This window comes from Abramis brama (genome assembly GCF_963993115.1).
Source record: "Abramis brama genome assembly, chromosome: 6".
In the NCBI taxonomy this organism is placed as follows: Eukaryota; Metazoa; Chordata; class Actinopteri; order Cypriniformes; family Leuciscidae; genus Abramis; species Abramis brama.
In genome coordinates, this window is record NC_139968.1 from 32,207,167 (window position 1) to 32,227,002 (window position 19,836).

General features: G+C 34.4%; 2 protein-coding genes across 3 annotated transcripts; one reads left to right on the forward strand and one right to left on the reverse strand.

Annotated features, from left to right (window-relative positions):
• Nucleotides 1-465: 465 nt before the first annotated feature.
• On the reverse strand, nucleotides 466-7,839 carry LOC311084170 (SLAM family member 5-like). 2 transcript variants are annotated; one of them, XM_084116076.1, is made up of 6 exons: nucleotides 7,665-7,839; nucleotides 6,931-7,233; nucleotides 6,108-6,398; nucleotides 5,875-5,982; nucleotides 3,427-3,518; nucleotides 466-1,044 (listed from the first exon to the last, which is right to left on the reverse strand). In XM_084116076.1, the coding sequence occupies exons 1-6, from the start codon at nucleotides 7,711-7,713 to the stop codon at nucleotides 997-999; spliced, it is 891 nt and encodes a 296-aa protein (XP_083972202.1). In that variant the 5' UTR covers nucleotides 7,714-7,839; the 3' UTR covers nucleotides 466-996. The 2 variants fall into 2 exon arrangements, 1 of the variants encoding a protein (XP_083972202.1); XR_014606448.1 differs by having other exon boundaries at nucleotides 467-1,044; nucleotides 3,427-3,841.
• Nucleotides 7,840-9,692: 1,853 nt separating this feature from the next.
• On the forward strand, nucleotides 9,693-19,441 carry LOC311085765 (uncharacterized protein). The gene is made up of 6 exons (XM_084118391.1): nucleotides 9,693-10,533; nucleotides 12,508-12,843; nucleotides 13,237-13,548; nucleotides 13,925-14,029; nucleotides 14,191-14,219; nucleotides 16,086-19,441. The coding sequence occupies exons 1-6, from the start codon at nucleotides 10,488-10,490 to the stop codon at nucleotides 16,197-16,199; spliced, it is 942 nt and encodes a 313-aa protein (XP_083974517.1). The 5' UTR covers nucleotides 9,693-10,487; the 3' UTR covers nucleotides 16,200-19,441.
• The last annotated feature ends 395 nt before the right edge of the window (nucleotides 19,442-19,836 follow it).

Genomic DNA, 19,836 nt, shown 5'->3' on the forward strand with positions numbered 1-19,836 from the left:
CTTGCCTTTAACCGTGATAGGCTGAGACAAAGAGCGTTTTTTATTTATTTTTGTGGACCTGAGACATCTTGTTGGCTTATTTTCTTTTAATAAGACAAATGAGAGGGTGACAGATCATTTAGGGCCAGTTGTTCATGATCGGATTTTGGTTATCGGATTGGATCAAATCTTGAAAATGGGTTGTTCAAAAGGGAAAGAAGGAATCTGAAATCAGATTATATAAAGGAATCCAATCTTTTGGACACACTTATTTTAATCTCACATACTGTTTTGGATGGATAGTATGGACATTGAGACGCAGGGGCTGGATGCTACTGTTTATGAACCACCAAATTGAAGAGATGGTTCAGAGTAATTTCAACCTAGGGTCCTTTGCACCATGACCTCGAACCAAAATTCTCATCGCTTCTTTCACTCAAGAATGCATGGGCCCATTAAAAAGAGTCAGGAACTTGGAGACGATTCTCCGTTAACAAAACTTCTTCAGCTTTATTTTCTGCACGTTTGCTTATACATTGTCAAGGGGTGGTGTAGCAATCGTCCAATGAGAATATACATTACATCATATAGAATGTAGGACGAAGAGAAAAACAAGTCCATCTACAAATGTGTCCAAATGTCTTGGAAGCAGATTTCCTATATGGACAAATCCAGATCTCCTATATGGGCTGGTTTCCAAGAACCACACACACACAAACACACACACACACACATGGAAAGTACATTGGATAAAAAGTGATGTGTGAAGGAACAAGAACAACTCCTCCCTTGTACAAGGTCAGCTAGTTTACACAGACCGGAGAGAGGAATCTTAAAAGGTGGGACAGACAGAAAAGTCAGGCTGAGAGGTTTATTTTACACAGATGAAATAAAAGATGTGATAAGAGCAAAAACAAAAGAGAGACAGAAGGAAACATAATAAATGTGAACAAAACCAAAGCTGTTAGTCAGGTGTGAGCTTTAACATCAGTTCTGGTGGATAAATACAGTATTTGATCATCGCTTTTTGGGAACATTTTCATACACAGTGTCCGTCTTTGATTTCTGCAAGGAAACACAAACTCAATCAGGACCTTTGTGATAAATGACATCAATTCATCACAGGACTTTTTAAACCGTTAAATCATCAAACAGTTGAAGTTCTGAAGGTTTTTTCACAAGCCTGCTCTGAGAATGACTGTCTTTCACACTAAAGCAACAGCAGAGACACTTGTTGCAGCTCGTCTAAAGCAACGTCTGCTAAAGCTGCATCTCAGCTCAGATAATGATGAACCGCAGAGACGCTGCAGATCGAGGACACACTTCAGCACAACATGAGTAACAACTTTATTGTTTTTACTTTCCAGTGAAATTCTAATGGTATAAAATGAGTGTGAATTATTTATAGTTTAAAATGTTATCTGTTTTTTACTCTCTCTGACACTTTTTTCACTGTACTTTTATTTTCTTTTTACTTGCTTTGTTTTTCTCTTCACTTCCAAACGTCACGCTCTGAGTTTCACACGGAACAGCCCAGTTCCAGCACACAACACTCCCACTTGGTCAGTTTTTTGGGAACCAAATAAGGTAGGTTCTTTTACTGTAACCAAAAACTAACCTTCACAGAACGTAGCAGGGAGGCTTTTTTGTATAAACCTAAAAATAACTTTCAGGGAAAGTTCTGGGAAGGTTCTTTTTAGGTTTTATTTTTATAACCAGGTAAACTAATTGTGCAATGACCAATACAGAGATTATTCTAATGCTTAAATGTGTAATCTTTCATAAACAATCTGTATTTGGCAGAATTACATCTCTGAAATTAGTTTAATACAGCTTTTAATAAAATGTAGAAATTAGTCAAAACGCATTATAATGATTGGATAAATCCAATTTTATATAGCTAAAAATATTAAGCCAAGGCTTTTTAGCATGTGCTTTTCTTCCACAGAAAGAAAGACATGGTTTGTAGTACTGATTATTGCAGTCCATCCATCCGTCTTTCATGCCACTGCCCTATAAGGCAAACGCCATTAACTCGCTATAGAGTGTGGGACTGAGAATTTTTAGTTGTCCAGCCAAATTAATTATAGGTAGGACACTGGAAATCTGGCAATTGGGACAGCCTCCGTCGTGCCGCGGTGATGCAACCGGCCTTTAAAGGGTGCAGCCTCTGAATTGGGACGCAGTAACAGAACTGGTGAATGTGGACAGCTGGCAGAACTCAGAGCAAGACATGTAATGAGCTGATCCAGTATCTACTATGGCAGTGGTTCTTAACTCCAGTCCTCAGGACACTGCTCTGCACATTTTATATGTCTGCCTTATTTAACACACCTGATTCAGATCATCAGCTCGCTGGTAGAGACTCCATGAATTGAAATTAGTGTGTCCGATAAGAGAGACATTCAAAATGTGCAGAGCAGTGTGTCCCGAGGACTGGAGTTGAGAACCACTGACTGTACTATGGAAATCAGTTAGAAGAATCTTTTTTGTTGTTTACAAATAAATCCAACACAATTTGCTCAAAAAGTGCCGGGACAAAAAATGTAAACTCGCCCATTGTTTCAGCGCAAGTGTTCTAAGCAGATTTACAAGTTGAAAAATATATTTTCGGAGGCAAAGAAAAAAATAAAAGACCTCATCGCACCTGGAGGCACCACATGCACAGTCTTATTGACCTCGCAGCAAACAATAGATACGTTTTCAACTCATAAAAGATTTAGCATGAGTTGCTTTAAAAACACTAGGAAGAAAGTTAGGGACTTCACTTTCATTGTATGGAAAAAAAATTATTAAATGTGAGTGGTGACTACGGCTGTGAGATCACATTCTGCCTACATTTTTTTGAACTAACCCTTTAATGTATAATAATTTATTAATGTTAATATATTACTGGGTTACACTTTATTTTAAGGTGTAATTGTTACAGTGTAATTATATATTTAAATACTGAGTAATATTAATTAACAACATGTAGGCTACTTACTATAGGGTTAGGGTAGGATTAGGGTTTGGTTGAGGGTTAGTTGCATGTAATTATGCATAATTTACTGTTATTACTATGGTAAGTACATGTAACATATGTCCTAACATAAGTGTTACCTATTACTGTTTAAAAAAAAATAAAATGCATTTTATGTTTTAATATTTATTAAGTACTAATAAACAGCTAATATGCTAGTAATATGCATGCTAATAAGCAACTAGTTATCAGTGAGATTTGGACCCTAAACTAAAGTGTTACAATTTTTTTGTTTTGTGCTTCTGATTTGAAATGAGAATAGCCCTGCACAATGGAAAAACTGACCGTTAGCAGTGACACAAAGGTGCAAAAAGTGCATGCATACAGATAGCATAAAAACTTTGCTTTGATCTGCTGACACGTCTGTTCACTGATCATCTGCAAACTTCAATCAGACTGACTGCAACAGTCCAGAATGATCTTACCTTTTGTCGTGTTGTTGGTTTACACAAAGCTGAATCAGTTCTGTCTTCCTCCCGTGACTGGACTGCATTAACAATAATCACAACCTGTGATACTGTTTCAGGATTCATTGTTGAATAAAAAGTTAAAAAGAACAGCATTTATTCAAAATATAAATATTTTCTAACAATATAAATCTTTATATCAATTTATCCTTTCTGAATTAATCTCTTTCAAAAAAAGAAAGAACTGCTGAAAAATTACTGACCCCAAACTTTTGAACAGTAGTTTATATCGTAAAAAATATATATATATTTTGAATTAAATGCTGTTCTGTTTTTAACATTTTATTAACCAAAGAATCCTAAAAAAAAGTATCACATGTTATAAAAAAATATGAAGCAGCACGACTGTTTCCAACTGTAAGAACTGATTTTCCTGCTAAAACAAAACGCACCCTGCAATAAAGCCATAAAATGCACCCTGGACAGCAGATAGCAAAGACAGAGCACAGGACCTTGTCCTGCCCAAACTTATCTCCTTGTCCCCTTGTCTGACTTCAACTTATCCCCCCCTCCCTCCTTCCTCAAGGCACTGAAAGTTCATTAAGAATGTCTATATAACACATATGGTGTATCTTGTGAATATGTTGTTTTTCCTTTTCATTTAAGTGTCTCAGTGCGATTGGTAAAATGGTCTTAATTGCATTGCAGTCATTGGTTTAATGAGAAAGATTGAGAACTTAGGAGAATCCTGTTTCTCCTCTCTGGGGGATATCTCTTTAAGATATCTCCTGAAACCAGGTGCTACCCCCTGGGGTACATGGATTGGCCAAACAACTCTAAACAATATTTGTATAACCCTTTCTTTCTCCTCTGGGTATTTAAGGATGGGTATCAGAGCAGTCTTTGGGACCCTTTACCAGGATCATCCCCCATAGTGATGTTTCAGTGTTTTCCTGCTGGAAAGCCCTGACACATCACTGTGTGTCTCAGTCAGGGAAACATTACTTACTTTTAGAGTCATCTTTGAGTAAATGATGTCATGTATTTTTCTGAATTGGCTTTTAATAATTTACTTCTGTAATTGGCATGATACATTTTTACCTGACAAATAAATGTTACATCTTGATTTATTCTGAAGTTTTAGAAATCATTCATTTTAGTAGATTAAATGTGTAGTCTGGTGTTTCCGCAAACTTTGTCCAGGATAGATCAAACTGGAGGCACTATGAATGGAGCATTGGGCACATCTTAGGAAGACCTTCTGATTTCTGACTATTCCCTGACCTAGCAGGTTGTACGCTGCAAATATTATAAAAAATGACACCTATGGGTCTGTAGTGAGCGGCTGCATAGGGTAAAATACTTGCACTGCACCCTCTGACTATTTCAGGACTGGCTAGTTTGTGATCGTGAGCGCACATTCGCGACGTGACGTCTCAAAGCGACACTAGGTCCGTAATGAACGAATATTTGAAATTATGAGATGCCCAGAATAATCAAAGATCTAAATTAATTCATAATCAATATTTATGATTATTTTCTATTCAGAAACACAATCTAAATTTGATTATCATTTGAAATTGGAGTCAGATTACGCATAGAGCTAAAGTAATAGGCTACTAATACTAAATTCCAATAAATTAAGTGAACTTCACTGGAGCGCATTATACCTTCGCCAGGCCGTTGGATTCCGTTGTTGGGCCAATGGGTGGTCCTTACACAACATTGATAATAATAAATCATTATTATTTCTGAAGGATCATGTGACACTGAAGACTGGAGTAATGATGCTGAAAATTCAGCTTTGATCACAGAAATAAAGTGTATTTTAAAGTATATTCAAATAGAAAATCATTATTTTAAATTGTAATAATATTTCACAATATTATTATTTGTTTCCGTATGTTTATCAAGTAAATGCAGGCTAATGTTTTTCTTCCAAAAACATTAAGGCCCGGTTTCACAGACAGGGCTTAGACTAAGCCAGGATTAGACCATAGATCAATTAGGACATTTAAGTAATTTTTATAAACATGCTTAGAAAAAAACATTACCGATGTGCATCTTAAAACTAAAAAGGCACTGATATATTTTTAAGATCAGTCAGTGCAAGTTTATTTCAGTGGAAACAGCTCAGACTTACATTTTAGTCTAGGACTTAACATCTTGGAAATTCGATATTTTCCAAAGTTTTCTTTAAAGGAAATGCTCGTTGTCATATGACCACCCATAACTTTGCCTCTTGTCTCAACTCACCAAGGTGGACAGACTCGGAGTCAGATTCTTACAAATATTTATTCCAGTCAAAAACTTAATGTATGAGTCTATTGGTAAAGCCCTGTCTGTGAAACCAGGGGTAAAAATAGTAATGTTTTGACCGGTATATGCTGTATGTGTGTGTGTTCATATATGTTTCAAAAGCATTAACTGTAGTTAATATTTGTAGGTAATAACTGAATTCCTCACCTGTTTTTCTACATTTCCTGCAGATACAGAAGATCACAACTATAACAACAATCATCAGAGATCCAGCAGAAGAGATCAGGACGATGTAAAACCAGGGCAGGTCCTGATCTATAGTGGACAAAATGAATCTGTCAGTCTGATCGCAAACAGAACTGAGAGATAATGCTGATAAGTATTTTTGTGTCAAAACGATCAGTTCAGTAAATAATCACTAATATTCACCAGTATCGTACCTGAGTGTGTGTGACAGAGTGTGTTGATGTCCAGATGTGTGGTCTGGTTGCTGATGGGATTGTTCAGCACACAGCTGTAGGTGTTTTTATCCTGATATTCCACCTCCAGAGGTAGAGAGAGACTGATGCTGAGATCACACACACTGATGCTGGACAATACACTGATTCCTTTATACCAGGAGAGAGTCGCATCACTCACATTCAACACTGAACACACCAATGAACAATTCTGGTTTGATGAAGAAAGATTTTGAGAATAATCTCGGGTGATGTTAGGAGTGGGCAGACGAGCTGCAAAAACATGAGAGAATAAATTATAAAAAGGAGTAAATCTACACAACAATCTTATATTCGGAGTGGAGTGTTTCGGTTATCTCTAACTATAAAATGATAAATCTCCTCAGTATGTAAATAGTTAAAGAAATTAAGGTTCAGTACAATTTAGTATTTAGCATAAATTATAATGATTACCAGAAACAAATATTACCACTTGCATTGGAAGTGAATGAAGCCGTAATGTAAACATAAAAATACTCAGTCAGCTAAAAACATAAATAATGTGAGTGTTAACTTGATTTTAGTGTGAAATATCTCTTTTTCTAATGATACAATTTGTTTTTACAAAGAGTAAAATAATAATTTTAACTGTTTTACAGCACAAATAATGCACAAGTTTTAATTGTGACAAAAACAAAACAAGGGATGTGTAATTTTTTGATATAATCAACATTATACCACAAATGCTGTTGATTAAACCCGATATATTCCTTTATTAATAAAACAAGAAAATTTGAAGGTCAGAGCAAATTATCTTTTTACTCACCATAGACGGAGACATTAAATGTTTTTGTTGAACGTTTCGCTCCACTTATCAGTAGCTGATAAACTCCAGCATGTTCAGTTGTGGTGTTTGTGATGGTCAGAGATCCAGTTTGATCGTCCAGCTTCAGTCTGTCTCTGAATCTCTCATCAGGGAAGAAATGTTTCTCTCTCTTGATTTGAGCTATCAGAGAGTTTTCAGCTCCATATTTCCACAGTATGTCTTCATCTTTACGTATTTTAGTAACATTAGTGTTTAGAGTAACAGAATCTCCCTCCATCACTGACACTGAATCACCAAACACACCTGATGAAGGTTCAGGGATAAATTACGGCTCTTGTTGGTTTACAAGTTCTAGTGTGTAATTAAACGTGAACTGACATCCCAAACAAAAGAAAAGGACATTTACAGATGGTTGTGAGAGCTAATAATTTGATCTTTAATATGATATCTGCTTAGAGCAAAATAAATATGTGGAGTTACATGACAAGTTAATTACAGCCAGGTGAAAACTATACTTTAAATTCTGCTGGACACTTTTAGAAAACTGTCTCACTGAAAGACAGTCCCTGAAAAATACCTGAACTATGAATAAAGCCTATCCCACAATAATATCTCCGCTTGATTTGATTTATATGAAGAACAGCAAATGAAACTCCTCTGACTAATTTGAACAGTAGTGGCTTTATTACTCAAACGGGAATACATTAAATCATAAAAAATACTTTATAACTTACCAGTCAAACACCACCAGCACAAACAGAACAAAACAAGTGTGCAAACCATTTTCTACAGTTGTTCAGTGAAATCTAATAAGACTATCCGCCTAAAACACTTGATCTGTTCATCTGGTGTGTGAATCCTCCCACGACGGAGTTTGACCCTCCTAGCACACACTCTTTACGCATGATACATAGTTACGTATAAATGCTCTCCTGATTCTTATTCAGACTTGAATTGTTTTTAATAGTGGAAAACATTCTTTAGTTTTATCATTTAACATATATCAAATATAAAATAATAATTGTAGTTTTTTTGACTGGTAAATATGTAAAACAAGAAAGGTAAATTGCATGAATATTAGATTAGTCAACCTAAATCTCATGATTCAATAATTCTTGTGGATGTTTAAACGGTTTTATAATAATTCATAAGTTGCAAATAGTAGCCTAAAAACATCTGCCATCTCACACTGCAGTCGTACAGAGGTGTGACACTCACAGTCAAACTGAAACTGCTGCGGTCGCTTTTCTTCAGAAATGTGCTTTGATCTGTTAGTGGACAAGCATCTTCTATGTGGCCATTTGTTTCATCTTTGTTCAGTTTGTAGGTGAAGAGTTTCTTCTTGTCCTGCTGTTATGAACCTCACAGTTGATGCCCTCACAAAACTGCTTTACAGTCAAAAAAATAATAATAGCCTAATTACTCCATCAAAAAGTCAAATAGGAGTCAGAGGTCAAACTTACCCATCATGAATCATTGATAAACAGATTGATGGCTGATCATCTCTCAACACTAAATATATATCATACCAGTGAAAAAAATGCTGCTACATTATGAACAGGAATATAACCTTTTACTCTTTAATCAACAGAAACATTGAAACCTGACGAGAAACTGTTTGACAGAGGAAGAAAAACCTGAATAATGCAAAACATGATTCCCTGAAAGTTTAGATTCACTGTTTCATGTTTTAAAAGAAATATACACTTTATTAAGGTGTAATTAATTTATTTAATAATGTTTTCATTTAAATCCGTTGTTACTGTTTTAAAAGATAATTTTCATAATGAAATAACTGCAGTGGCTTTCCTATAAGCCAGCCAGGGCGAGATGGCAAGATGTTCTTCACTCATAGTTTGGAATAAACAATGTTCACGCAGTGATATCCGTTTCAAAATGCTTTGTTGTCCATTTAATGAAATGTATATCTCACAGAGTTTAAAAGCAGTGGATCTATGGTAAGAAGAAGCATATGTTCCCACCGCCTGTCTCTTCATACAACCCAAGGGAAGTTTAAATATCATGTGATATGAACAGGTGAACTACACCAACACCACTGCTGCACACCGCCATCTAGTGGTTGAACAATCACCACATTTGGCTCCTATAATAACTATAAAAACACCATGATACATTAAGCTTTAATTTAGCAGGGCTAGGCCTTAGTTATAGGACATTAAGTAGCTTTCATAAATATGCCTTGATAAAAAAAAAAAAAAAAAAAAAAAACATTACAGGTGTGCATGTTGAGACAAAAAATAAAAAAAAAATTACTTGCTTACAAGTTGCTCTCAAACATGCATTTTAGGCCACATCCACACGAAGCCAGAGCTTTCCCTATCCGATATTTATATTTATAGTCTGGGACTAGGCTTAAGCCTCGTCTGTGAAACCAGGGTTTTGTTTAATAAATTATCTAAATCATTTGTCGCATTAAAGTATTTTTTATGTTTGATTCTTGGGATAGTTCATCCCAAAATATAAATTCTCAGCCTAAAATCATTTACTCACTCATGTCATTCCAACCTATAAGACTATTGTGTATCTTGGGATCACAAATAAAGATATTTTAATATTCTCATATTTTGTCCATCCATTAAAAGTCTACATAAAATGTTAAAAAAAGACTTAGCCTATTTGAAGTGTGAGAAAAAAAAAAAAAAAACTCTTGTTCATTGGTTCTTGTTCATCAAAACTTCAGATTCCATGTACCATATTTGATGAGCTCTGTGCTTTGATCAATGTTTGCATATGAATAGTTTAAATTAAATATGTTCATAAATTGATTGTGCCATGAAACTTTTAATCTGATTAAACTGCTCTACTCATAACCTACAGAATACTTTTATGATGCCTTTTATTTACTTTTTGAAGCTTGAGAGGCGAAGTGAACCAGTCTCTCCTTGTGACGTATTACGTCGACTTGCATCAGGATCAGTGTCAGCGTGGACGTGAACATTGATTTGCAGCTGAGTGGATCTGACAGAATGATACACTTCAATGATCATGGGATTGAGAAAGATAAGGAATACTTTTGTTACATACAATTGTTAATATTTATGGGAAAGCTTCACATTCATAAAATGAAATGGAATCATTATGACTCCAAACCAAACTGTTCTTGCTTTAAAAATGATTTTAAGCTTTATTGTTTTGTTTTGTGTAATTGTACAAGTAAAACGTCAATTAGAGCTTATGACATTATAAGCAGGTATGATGTTGTATAAAGTAGCACCCTTTTTCTGTTGTTTGTAATAAATTTTTTCTTGTCCTCTGGCACAGTTTTTTTTTTTTTACTTTATTTACTTTGTATTTTTGTTTTACTTTGAATTATTATGTCTCATTGTATTCTGGTTCATGGCATTAATAAAAAGAATTAAATAATAATAATAATAAAAGTGTCAGCGGACGTACAACAGCGCATGCGCGAAATAGTTTCGTTTGCTTTCGTTTTTGCGCTCTGGCTTCGGGAACAAAACATAAAGCTTTCTTTCTTTCATAAAGCTTTTATTACCATTAATTGATTTGCATCGCACCCACGACGAACTGCAGTGAAAATGAATTCTGACGTCTCGTGGAAGTTATGTGTTTTTGTCCTACTCGGTAAGACATGCATTTGTCACGATCTCATTTATGTTCTGTCAGTTTTTGTGTTACACTTGACATAAGTCCATTTGTTATTTCTTAACTGATGCTGTTTTATGTGAGGAGTGAAAATCTGTTTTAGTTTTAGACACGTTTCTGAGGGTGGAAGGGACATAAAAAGCACAGCAGATAGCCTACATGGCTATGGCCATTAGCACGACACGTGTTAGAGAAAGATGATCTTTCAAAGATCGCTTTTGATATGGTTATTTTGAAAAACGGACACATTTCCCTTCGTTTACACGCAAACGGGGAATTCGCCTCTGAAAACGATTCTTTCTAAAACCTCCGGCTAGAGTGGAGATTTTGGAAACCTTCGTTTGCATGTAAATGAGAAAAACGGAGTTTTGAGTTTTAGCCTAGGCAGCCGGCGACAGAACTTGCACGTGCTTTCAAAAGTGCGACCTATGTTTCGGGATTCTGATTGGCTAACGTGGGCTTGAGCTTCTCGTTACACTGCCACCTACAGGTTTGGCATGCTCTTGACGGTATTCACGTAAACGAACAGTAGCCCCACTATGCTATTTATTTACAATTTATAAATATGGTACAGGCTCCCGGTTAATAGGCTATTGTTTCTGATTAAAGTTTTTCAACGTTCTATTTTAAATTCCGTTTTGCTTTTATTATTATTACTAATACTTTTATAATGGCTAAAATTACAGTATATATTTTTCACTGACTATTGCCACTTTTCGGGCCTGTAGGTCATTTGCTTTGTTCCAGGGACTTAAATTGTTATGATTTTTTTTCTGGGTGATGCTGCTACACCAACAGACCATATAAAATACCAAAAGTAAAGATTTAAAAATATATAATGCCATGTAAAATGCTGCAACATGATTGTGTAAACAACAATAAAATCAGAACTGTTCTTTAGTGACATGACAGTGACATACAGTGTATGTAAGTCTTATTATAAATAAAATAATGTATTTACCTGCAGCGAGAGAGGTATATTCTGAGCCTAATAGTGGCTGGTTGAACTGAGCGGCCAGTCGGGATCCTGGTTCTTTGACCAAACCTCCCTAAAACATGGATCATGTAAAAGAATTGATCCATTAGAATAGGTAATTATAATAACTTATAATAATAATTCATTATTAATTATTATTAATAAATTATAATACATAATGAATAATTTCCCATTATGAATTATGATGCAGCGTGGTCCATTGGGTCGAATTGCGTTCTGGTGAACACTCCTCAGTCACACGATCTTGGGCCGAGCTCAATTTCCATGTTTAAACTTTTTACATGCCTAAACAAACCAAACTAAGGACGAAAACGCACCAGGTTCCAAAACAAATGTCCAGGCGAGCCTTACACAGTCCATACTTAATTCCATATCTTGCTTTAAAAAAAAAAAAAAACATTCAGCTGCTGTGTATGTAAATTAAAATACAAGTACTATCAGTACTATGGTAGTATTGACATGAATGGGTCCAGTGTTGTATCAAAATCTTAGAAAGTTTTTACAGTTGGCTGATTTGGAGCATTTGTTTCAGAACCGGTCAAGTTTTCTCCCTTCGTTCGGTGGATATCGACATATATGAACTCAGCAGTGGCGCTCGGATCCACAGTAAAGTCTGAGATTGCTTGAACGAAAACAAACTCTGGAGCGTTTCTGTTGTGGTGAGAAAGCAATCTGACCCAACAGACCAAAGAACCAAGCTACTGTATAGTATAATTCATATGTGGGTGATGATGCTATGAGGTACGCTTTGAAATGTTGCCTTCTGAAGGCAAAATGATCCAGGAAGAAAATAAAACATTTGTAACAATTTAAGTCCCTGTTTTGGAACAAAGCAAACAATCAACAAGAAAACTGATAACTCCCAGTGAAATTGACTCTCCTGCCTCCGATTGGTACATTTTTGCCCCTTTATACCAGTTTGAATTATAATAATTAACTCTTTATTTCTTCTTCAGGTTTGTCTGGTGTTGGTGGAGATGAAGTGCTAGTGTCTGTGATGGAGGGAGATTCAGTCACTCTAAACACTGGTGTTACAACAAACCCACAAGAAGATATTAAATGGTATTTTAAGGACACTCGTATAGCTCAAATCAATGTAGATCTCAGTTTCATCTGTACAGACGTTCAGTGTAAAGATGGTGATGAGAGATTCAGAGGCAGACTGAAGCTGGATCATCAGACTGGATCTCTGACCATCACAAACATCACAAACACAGACACTGGAGTTTATCAACTACTGATCATCAACAGTGGCAAGACGAGTGGAAACATCTTCAGTGTTTCTGTTCGTGGTGAGTCATTTAATGAATGTTTAAAAGCAGGTTATATGTGTTTAAATCACATTGTGTTTGCTTTTTGTCTTTACCAGCATCATTAAACAGAACATAATGATTTAAAACTAATGTCTTTTAATTGGTGATCCATTAGTGTTATCTGTTAGTTTTATTCTGGCGAAGAAGACGATTTCTCATAATTTAATCCCTGATCATCTTTTCATTTGATCTGTTTAAATGTATCTAATCATCATAATTATTGGGTTTTAGTTGTACAGTAAGTATGTGTTTATAAGCATATATGAAGTAGTTTTCATGTCTTTGTTGTATTATGATTAATAGATCAGTTATCTTGTTGTTGAGTTTTTTTTCAGCAAAAGATCCTCCAGCATCTGTTGGTTTGTGTTTCAGATGTCCCTGCTGCTGAACGAGATGTGAAGGAGGGAGAATCTGTTACTTTTGATTCTGGTGTAAGAAACCCAAATGATGTGATGACGTGGTATTTTAATGACACTCGTATTGCTGAAATAACTGGAGATCAGAGTAAGATCTGTACAGATGTTCAGTGTAAAGAGAGATTCAGAGACAGACTGAAGCTGGATCATCAGACTGGATCTCTGACCATCACAAACACCAGAAACACAGACACTGGACTCTATAAACTACAGATCAACAGCAGCAGATTCAGTATTAGCAGAAAATTGCCTGTATTAACTGTCATGGGTGAGTATATTTTTATTCAATGCCTGTTCCCTCTACTTTTAAAATTACAGTTCAGTATTATTGTTTTCATTGTGGCCTGTTTGAAAAAGTGCAGCTTTTCAGAATAATAAAATATACTGTTAGGTCTCTAACACCTCCAAGTGGTAACGCTATTTACAGTGAAAAAGGCTTAAAATTAGACATTTTTCCCTGTGAACACTGCTGTTTCCAGTTGAGCTCACACTAATGCTGTTTTAGCTTGTGGACATAAAAAAATTACCAGAGGACACTATTTATCAATATACAACTGATGCCCAATGTGGAAAGTTATAAAGATACATTGTTAAATACTGCATGGATTATCATTCTCTCTAGTAATAATGATGTCTGTCTTCAGCTGTTCCAGGTTCAGGTGTGTCTCCAGGAGCTGCTGCAGGAATAAGTGCTGCTGTTGTTCTGCTTGTTGCTGCTGCAGTGATTTACTATCGTAAGCGTAAAAAAAGTGAGTATTACAAACAGCTGATTTAACAAGATGGAAATATTAGGTTTATTGTATGGAAAAAAACAACAACTTTATAATATGTAAAATGTGTATTTCTATTGTTGTTCTATTTCTATTCTATATAATTAACCAAAGTAATATGTGATTAATTGTTCAAACAGAACCCAGGCCGCAGCTCAATGGCCATCAGGTGAGATATGAGCACTGAATCTGTCCGCCTGCAAACAACTGAATTTACAACACATTCTCAGTGCTCAGATGTTTCAATACGAGAACAGTGGGATGAATACAGTTTTATATTAGTAAGGTGTTATGCAGTGTTATTTGAGTATAATTGAGATTGTTTTATTAAGTTTGAATTTGTTATTATTTTAATATATTTAATTTTAATTTAAGTTGTGTTTTTGTCGTTTTTTAATGTCTATATCAGGGATGGGCAACTTCGACAGTGACGACGGCCAAATTACTAATCCACACTCACACCTTTTACACCGTCTCATTCAATTTACTTTTTATTGAGGGAAATCAATGTATAATTAATGTAATTCGTTTTTAAAGATTGAACTATATTAACTATAAAACTACAAATTGTAAACTTTGTTTTCAGACAAGCAACCCCATCAAGCAAATGTAAACTTCTCATTTGCATTGTCTGTAATTTTGCAACAAACTAATGTACAGGTGTGCTATTTTTGATTACAAGTCTTGAGAACATTCTCAACTCAACCTCAGGGAACGGTTAAAAAGTGCTTATCCAAATGTTATTACCATAATCCATATCCACATATTATCATTAATAAAAATATTATTTTTATACATTTATATGAACATAATTCAGTGCTGTCATGCATTTGGCAAAAAGGTTTTGTGGACTATGCATTTTACCGTCAAGTGTCGCCAGTGTATCTTTCACACTTCTCGTTTGTGAGCAGTGCTCATCAAACCCGTTTTCCCATCAAACCAAACATATGGGTGGCATCTTGAACTTGGTAAAAAAATAGAATCCGGTTACCATCATGACTGAAAAACACGAATTTCATTGTCAAATTGAAATGTTTTTTTTTCTTCACGATTTTTAATTATTTTAATTTTAGCGTGCACAACCAACGCTGTAATTAATATAGGGATCGGCTGGAAATTGCGAACTCTTCTGATTTGATTTAGTATTAACATAATCTGAACGCAATCTTTCCATTACTTACTGTTTTAAAATTGGCCATCCGAGTGCTCCAGTATTAAAAGACATTTGAACCGCCAGTTGCCCATCCCTGATCTACAAAGTTTTTTATTAATATTTATTTTAGTTTGTTATATCTGTAGTTCAAGTTAAACAAAATGAAAATGACAAGTATTTCCTTATCAACTTGTTGAAATATAATAAGTTTTTTTTTTAAAGTAATATAAAGTAGTTTTTTTAAATAATAATTTCCATTAACAAAAATGGTTTTAGTACTACTCAGATACTATTAAAGTTTTTGTTAATATTTTGTATTATATTTTATATATTTGTTTATATTTTCTGCTTTCATTTTAGTTACAATTTTAGTAATTTCGTTTGGGATTTTGTCATTTAAATTGTGTTATTTGTTTTTATGAATTTTTATTTCAGTTTTAGTTATTTTAGTGCATCAAGTTAAACTAAATGAGAAATGTTTAAATGTTTTTTATATTTTATTTCAGTAAATTTTTTATTTTATTTCAAGTTACGAAAATAGTTCTCTATTTAAATTAATCTAATTAATCTCTAATTAATCTGGTCTGAGTGTAACATAAATGTACAACAAACAGTTTAATTTTCTTATCCGTTATTATTTTCTCCATGGATGCAGATCTTCACAGTTGAGCCAGTGACAATGACCTCCACATAAACTAAATTATATTTATATTTATGAAGTGAAAAATCCCACATTTAGGACATTTTAATATTTTCTGGGGGAAAAAGCCTTTGTACATTCCTCAAATATGAGGGGAAAAAACTATTCCCGGTCTCTTGTATTTATTTGTGTTTTTGTGACATTAATCTTGTTAATTTCTATGAATCTGTGTTTTATTACAGGGTGATAATGGTGAAAATTCCTTATTCATTAATCATACTGACAAACCATCAGTGACTGTTGGTAAAGGGACGTCCCATAATGGAAATGAGAATGTGGCTGCCAGCGAGATTTGAAGTTCAGCATTAATTATTATTATTTTTTATTTTTTTTGGGATAAAGACAAGATGGCAAGTAAAGGAAATCACAGGGGATACATTGAAACTCACTTCTCTCTCAGTAATAGTGTGTCAATACCAGTACCAATACCAATACCAATACCAAATATTCAACTCAACAGCAGAAACTAATTTGCAATAATTCATCTTATATTTGTTTAATACATTTAAACATGTAGCCTAAATATTTTACAGCATTATAAAAAAATAAGGAACAAAGGAGCACTTTACCAACAATTAAGATTTCAAAATAAAAAAAAATAGAAATCAAACAAGAGCACTGAATTGAGTTTGCACCCCTAAAACTGAAGTTGCCATTATTCTTTTTTATATTATTCATGCATTTGGTCCATATTATCTTCATTGTTAAAACATGCTCAAACTGAACTGATAGCATTCAGTCTTCATTTACTCTTCTTTGTCAGCTGCTGATTAATTTGTTTCACTGCTGAGTTGACATTTCATGTGAGGAGGGAGGTAAATACCTGTGGGGTGTAAAAGCTGACCAGTACCTTGCTTGTACGGTCTTTTCTTCCAGAGATGCAAACATGGGTTTACTAGGACAAGCAAATAAATAAATATTGCAATCAATAGAAATATAACACATAAATCTTAAAAGTATTAAAAAAAATTAATTGCATTAAGTGTTTTACTGTTTTTGAGCCATTGGTTGCAAATTTCAGTTTAAATGCCTCGATATATTTCAAGTGAAATCGAAGAAAAAACTGATTTGACAATTTTGAACAAAATCAGGCGAAACAGATTGTCAAAGCGAACTTTCAAATGTACTAGGGGTGTAAAGGTTCAAATTACTCACGGTTAAGTTTGTATCACGGTTTTAATCCCTGTTTCGGTACGGTTCCGTATGTGCTAGGAAAAAAATACTACTGCCAAATAAAAATAAAGAAAGTAAGAACAAATAATCAAACTGCAAGCACAGTACGAATAAATAAAATCGAGCAAAGATACAGTGCTTTTCCGGTTTTTCAGGTATCAGTAGTTTTTAGGTAGATATATATTTATATATATATATATATATATATATATATTTATATATATATATAATATTATTATTATTTGTTACGTCCCTTTTGGTCTGTCTGTGTTTTTATGCTATTGTGGGAGGTGTTTGTTTTTATCCAGGAAGAAGACCGGATTGGTTCCTGCAGTCTGATTGGTGCCATGCCCTGATTGATCAGCTGACACCTGGATGTGTATAAATGCCTCCTTTGTTTCATGCTTTATTAGCCTTTTGTGCTTACATGCTGTGTTTTGCTTGCCTGATTTTGTTAACTGCTGCTAGAGTGTAGATTGTTGATCTTTGGAGTGTTCGTTTGATTGTTTGGACCAATGCCTGTTTTACAACTTTGAGTACAGATTACCCCCTTACATTTCTCTGTTAGCACTTGTAAGTTGTATATATTAGTGATGGTGAATTGAAGCTTTGTGAAGCACTGGGGCTTTCCCCCTCGACTGTATCATAAAATGGTTCATTACTCGAAGCTTTTAAACACGTTGCACACTAACGACATCTTGTGGTCAAAAGGTGGAAAAGCTGCCTTTCTGTCCCAGAAGACCGTTTTTTTTTTTTTTTTTTTTAATAAATCACGTTGTGCTCTGTAAACCACAAAGCAATACAATCAGTCCTCATAATTCATGTGTTTGTGTTGATGTAGTTCTTATACAATGTATGAACAAACAACTGTATGAACTAATTTATGAAAAAAATTTAAATAATAAATGGGACTAATTCACTTGTACAGAAACACTTATTATGAATCTGCTTTGATCTACAAATGCAGCCTTATTCACATAAACTTTAGCCTCAGTCCTAATTCTACGAGTTCATAGGCAAGGCTCATGTAGGCATATATAATCAAAACTAACGAAAATTGTGTGGAATGGTGAAAGTGCTTGTGAACTGGGGAGCTGACATTTTATTTTGTGGGTAATTTAAGAAATTAAAGATTTTTATTAAGGAACACTGGACTTGTTCAACAGTGTAGTAGTCGGGGAGCCAAAGTCTCAAAAGCTCAATAAAATGGGTTGAACCTGACATGGTCTGTCATACTTTTTATTTGTGTTTTTTTCTGTTAACTTTGACCCTAAGAACCAATAATTGGAGGGTCTGCTCTGCCGGAAATATCGCGAAAAAAAATTGTGGCCATTTTAGTGTATGCACCATTTATTTTTTATCAGAAAAATGTGAAAAATGATTTTTTCCCTCAAATCCTCAGTGGGTTTGGTAGGCTGTCAATAAATGCATTCCAGATACAAAGAACACATTTGCTGACAACATCCACTGAAAAAATAACTCTTAAAACACATTTCTACATGATTTTGCATCAATTTAATGCAAAAAATTAGGCGTTTTCTCACTTTTTTCCAATATTTTCATCTTTACTTCATTGGCAATCAACTATTCCCCCAAGTTATGACATCAGTCAATATGTCATTCTTTTCACCAAACAGTATACTCATTCCACAGAAAAAAATCATAAAAATTCAACCAAAATCAATGGATCTGTGATGATTTCACTAATAGTTGATCAGCAGGCTCAGAACCTCAATAGAATTGTAGGCTACTCTCAAAATTCCGAAAGACATGTAGTCCATGAGCCAGGGGGGTTGATCGGTATCATCGGGGGGAAAAATGCTATCATTGTTATTTGGCAAGGTATACACCCCTAGTATTAGAAAAATCACGATAGCAGTGCAGGGGTGGTAGCGAAGTCACTTTTTTCAGCTCATGAAGTTACTAACCCCCTAAGATAAATTCAGTTTTTGAAATCTGGTGTATATCTGGTTTAGGCTCATGCCAGGGATATTGTCAATATTCTATAATATGGTGCTTGGTATCGCTGGAAAGGGGACCTTTTAGGCTTTCATTTAAGCCCAGTACTGAATCTGTCTGACAAACACAGAGGTCACATGACTTCTTTAAACCAGAAATAACACACATTTTTTTTTTATCAAAATAGAATAGAGCCAATAGAATGGACAAATAGAATACCCTAGTCCAGGGCCAAATGTTGTAATAAAAACACTTGTAATTGGTGTAACAAAATGTTTCTATCATGTATTTTGATATTCTTCTTTTTTCTTTCTACCTTTTTTTCTGTATTAAAATGTATTGTTTTACTGTAAAAAGTTTTTTCTTCTTCCATTTATTTTATTTTATTTTATATTTTTTAATTAGCTGATTCTGTTGGTTATGTTTAACTTCAGTTTTATATTTCTTCTTTCGCTCTACATTTAATTTAAGTGATGTTGTTGTGATATTGTTAGAATCGATGACATCATCCGAACTTGCCAAACCTTGACTTTGACTTTTGACAAGTACAGATATACTCAGTGAAAATTTTAATCAAAAGTATCTGAGAATATACTTGAGAAAAAGTAAAAATAGTACAACTTTAAATTGTACTTAAGTAATAAAAAAGTATAAGTAGCCTAGCATGATCATCATCATCATCATCATCACAGCTGTTCATCATTTAAGTTCCTCACCTTCACTCAGTGTTTGTCCAGTCTACGTTTTACGAGTTAGCGTTTGTGAATGTGTTACCTGTTGGATTGTTTTTAAATGCTGTGT

Excerpts from the sequence above, each read along its gene's own strand:
- LOC311085765 (XM_084118391.1), top strand. The coding sequence starts at position 10,488 with ATGAATTCTGACGTCTCGTGGAAGTTATGTGTTTTTGTCCTACTCG. Across the intron at positions 14,030-14,190 it reads CTATCGTAAGCGTAAAAAAA|AACCCAGGCCGCAGCTCAAT; the intron begins GTGAGTATTACA and ends TTGTTCAAACAG. Across the intron at positions 14,220-16,085 it reads CGCAGCTCAATGGCCATCAG|GGTGATAATGGTGAAAATTC; the intron begins GTGAGATATGAG and ends GTTTTATTACAG.
- LOC311084170 (XM_084116076.1), bottom strand. The coding sequence starts at position 7,713 with ATGGTTTGCACACTTGTTTTGTTCTGTTTGTGCTGGTGGTGTTTGACT. Across the intron at positions 7,234-7,664 it reads GTGCTGGTGGTGTTTGACTG|GTGTGTTTGGTGATTCAGTG; the intron begins GTAAGTTATAAA and ends AACCTTCATCAG. Across the intron at positions 5,983-6,107 it reads ACTCTGTCACACACACTCAG|ATCAGGACCTGCCCTGGTTT; the intron begins GTACGATACTGG and ends TGTCCACTATAG.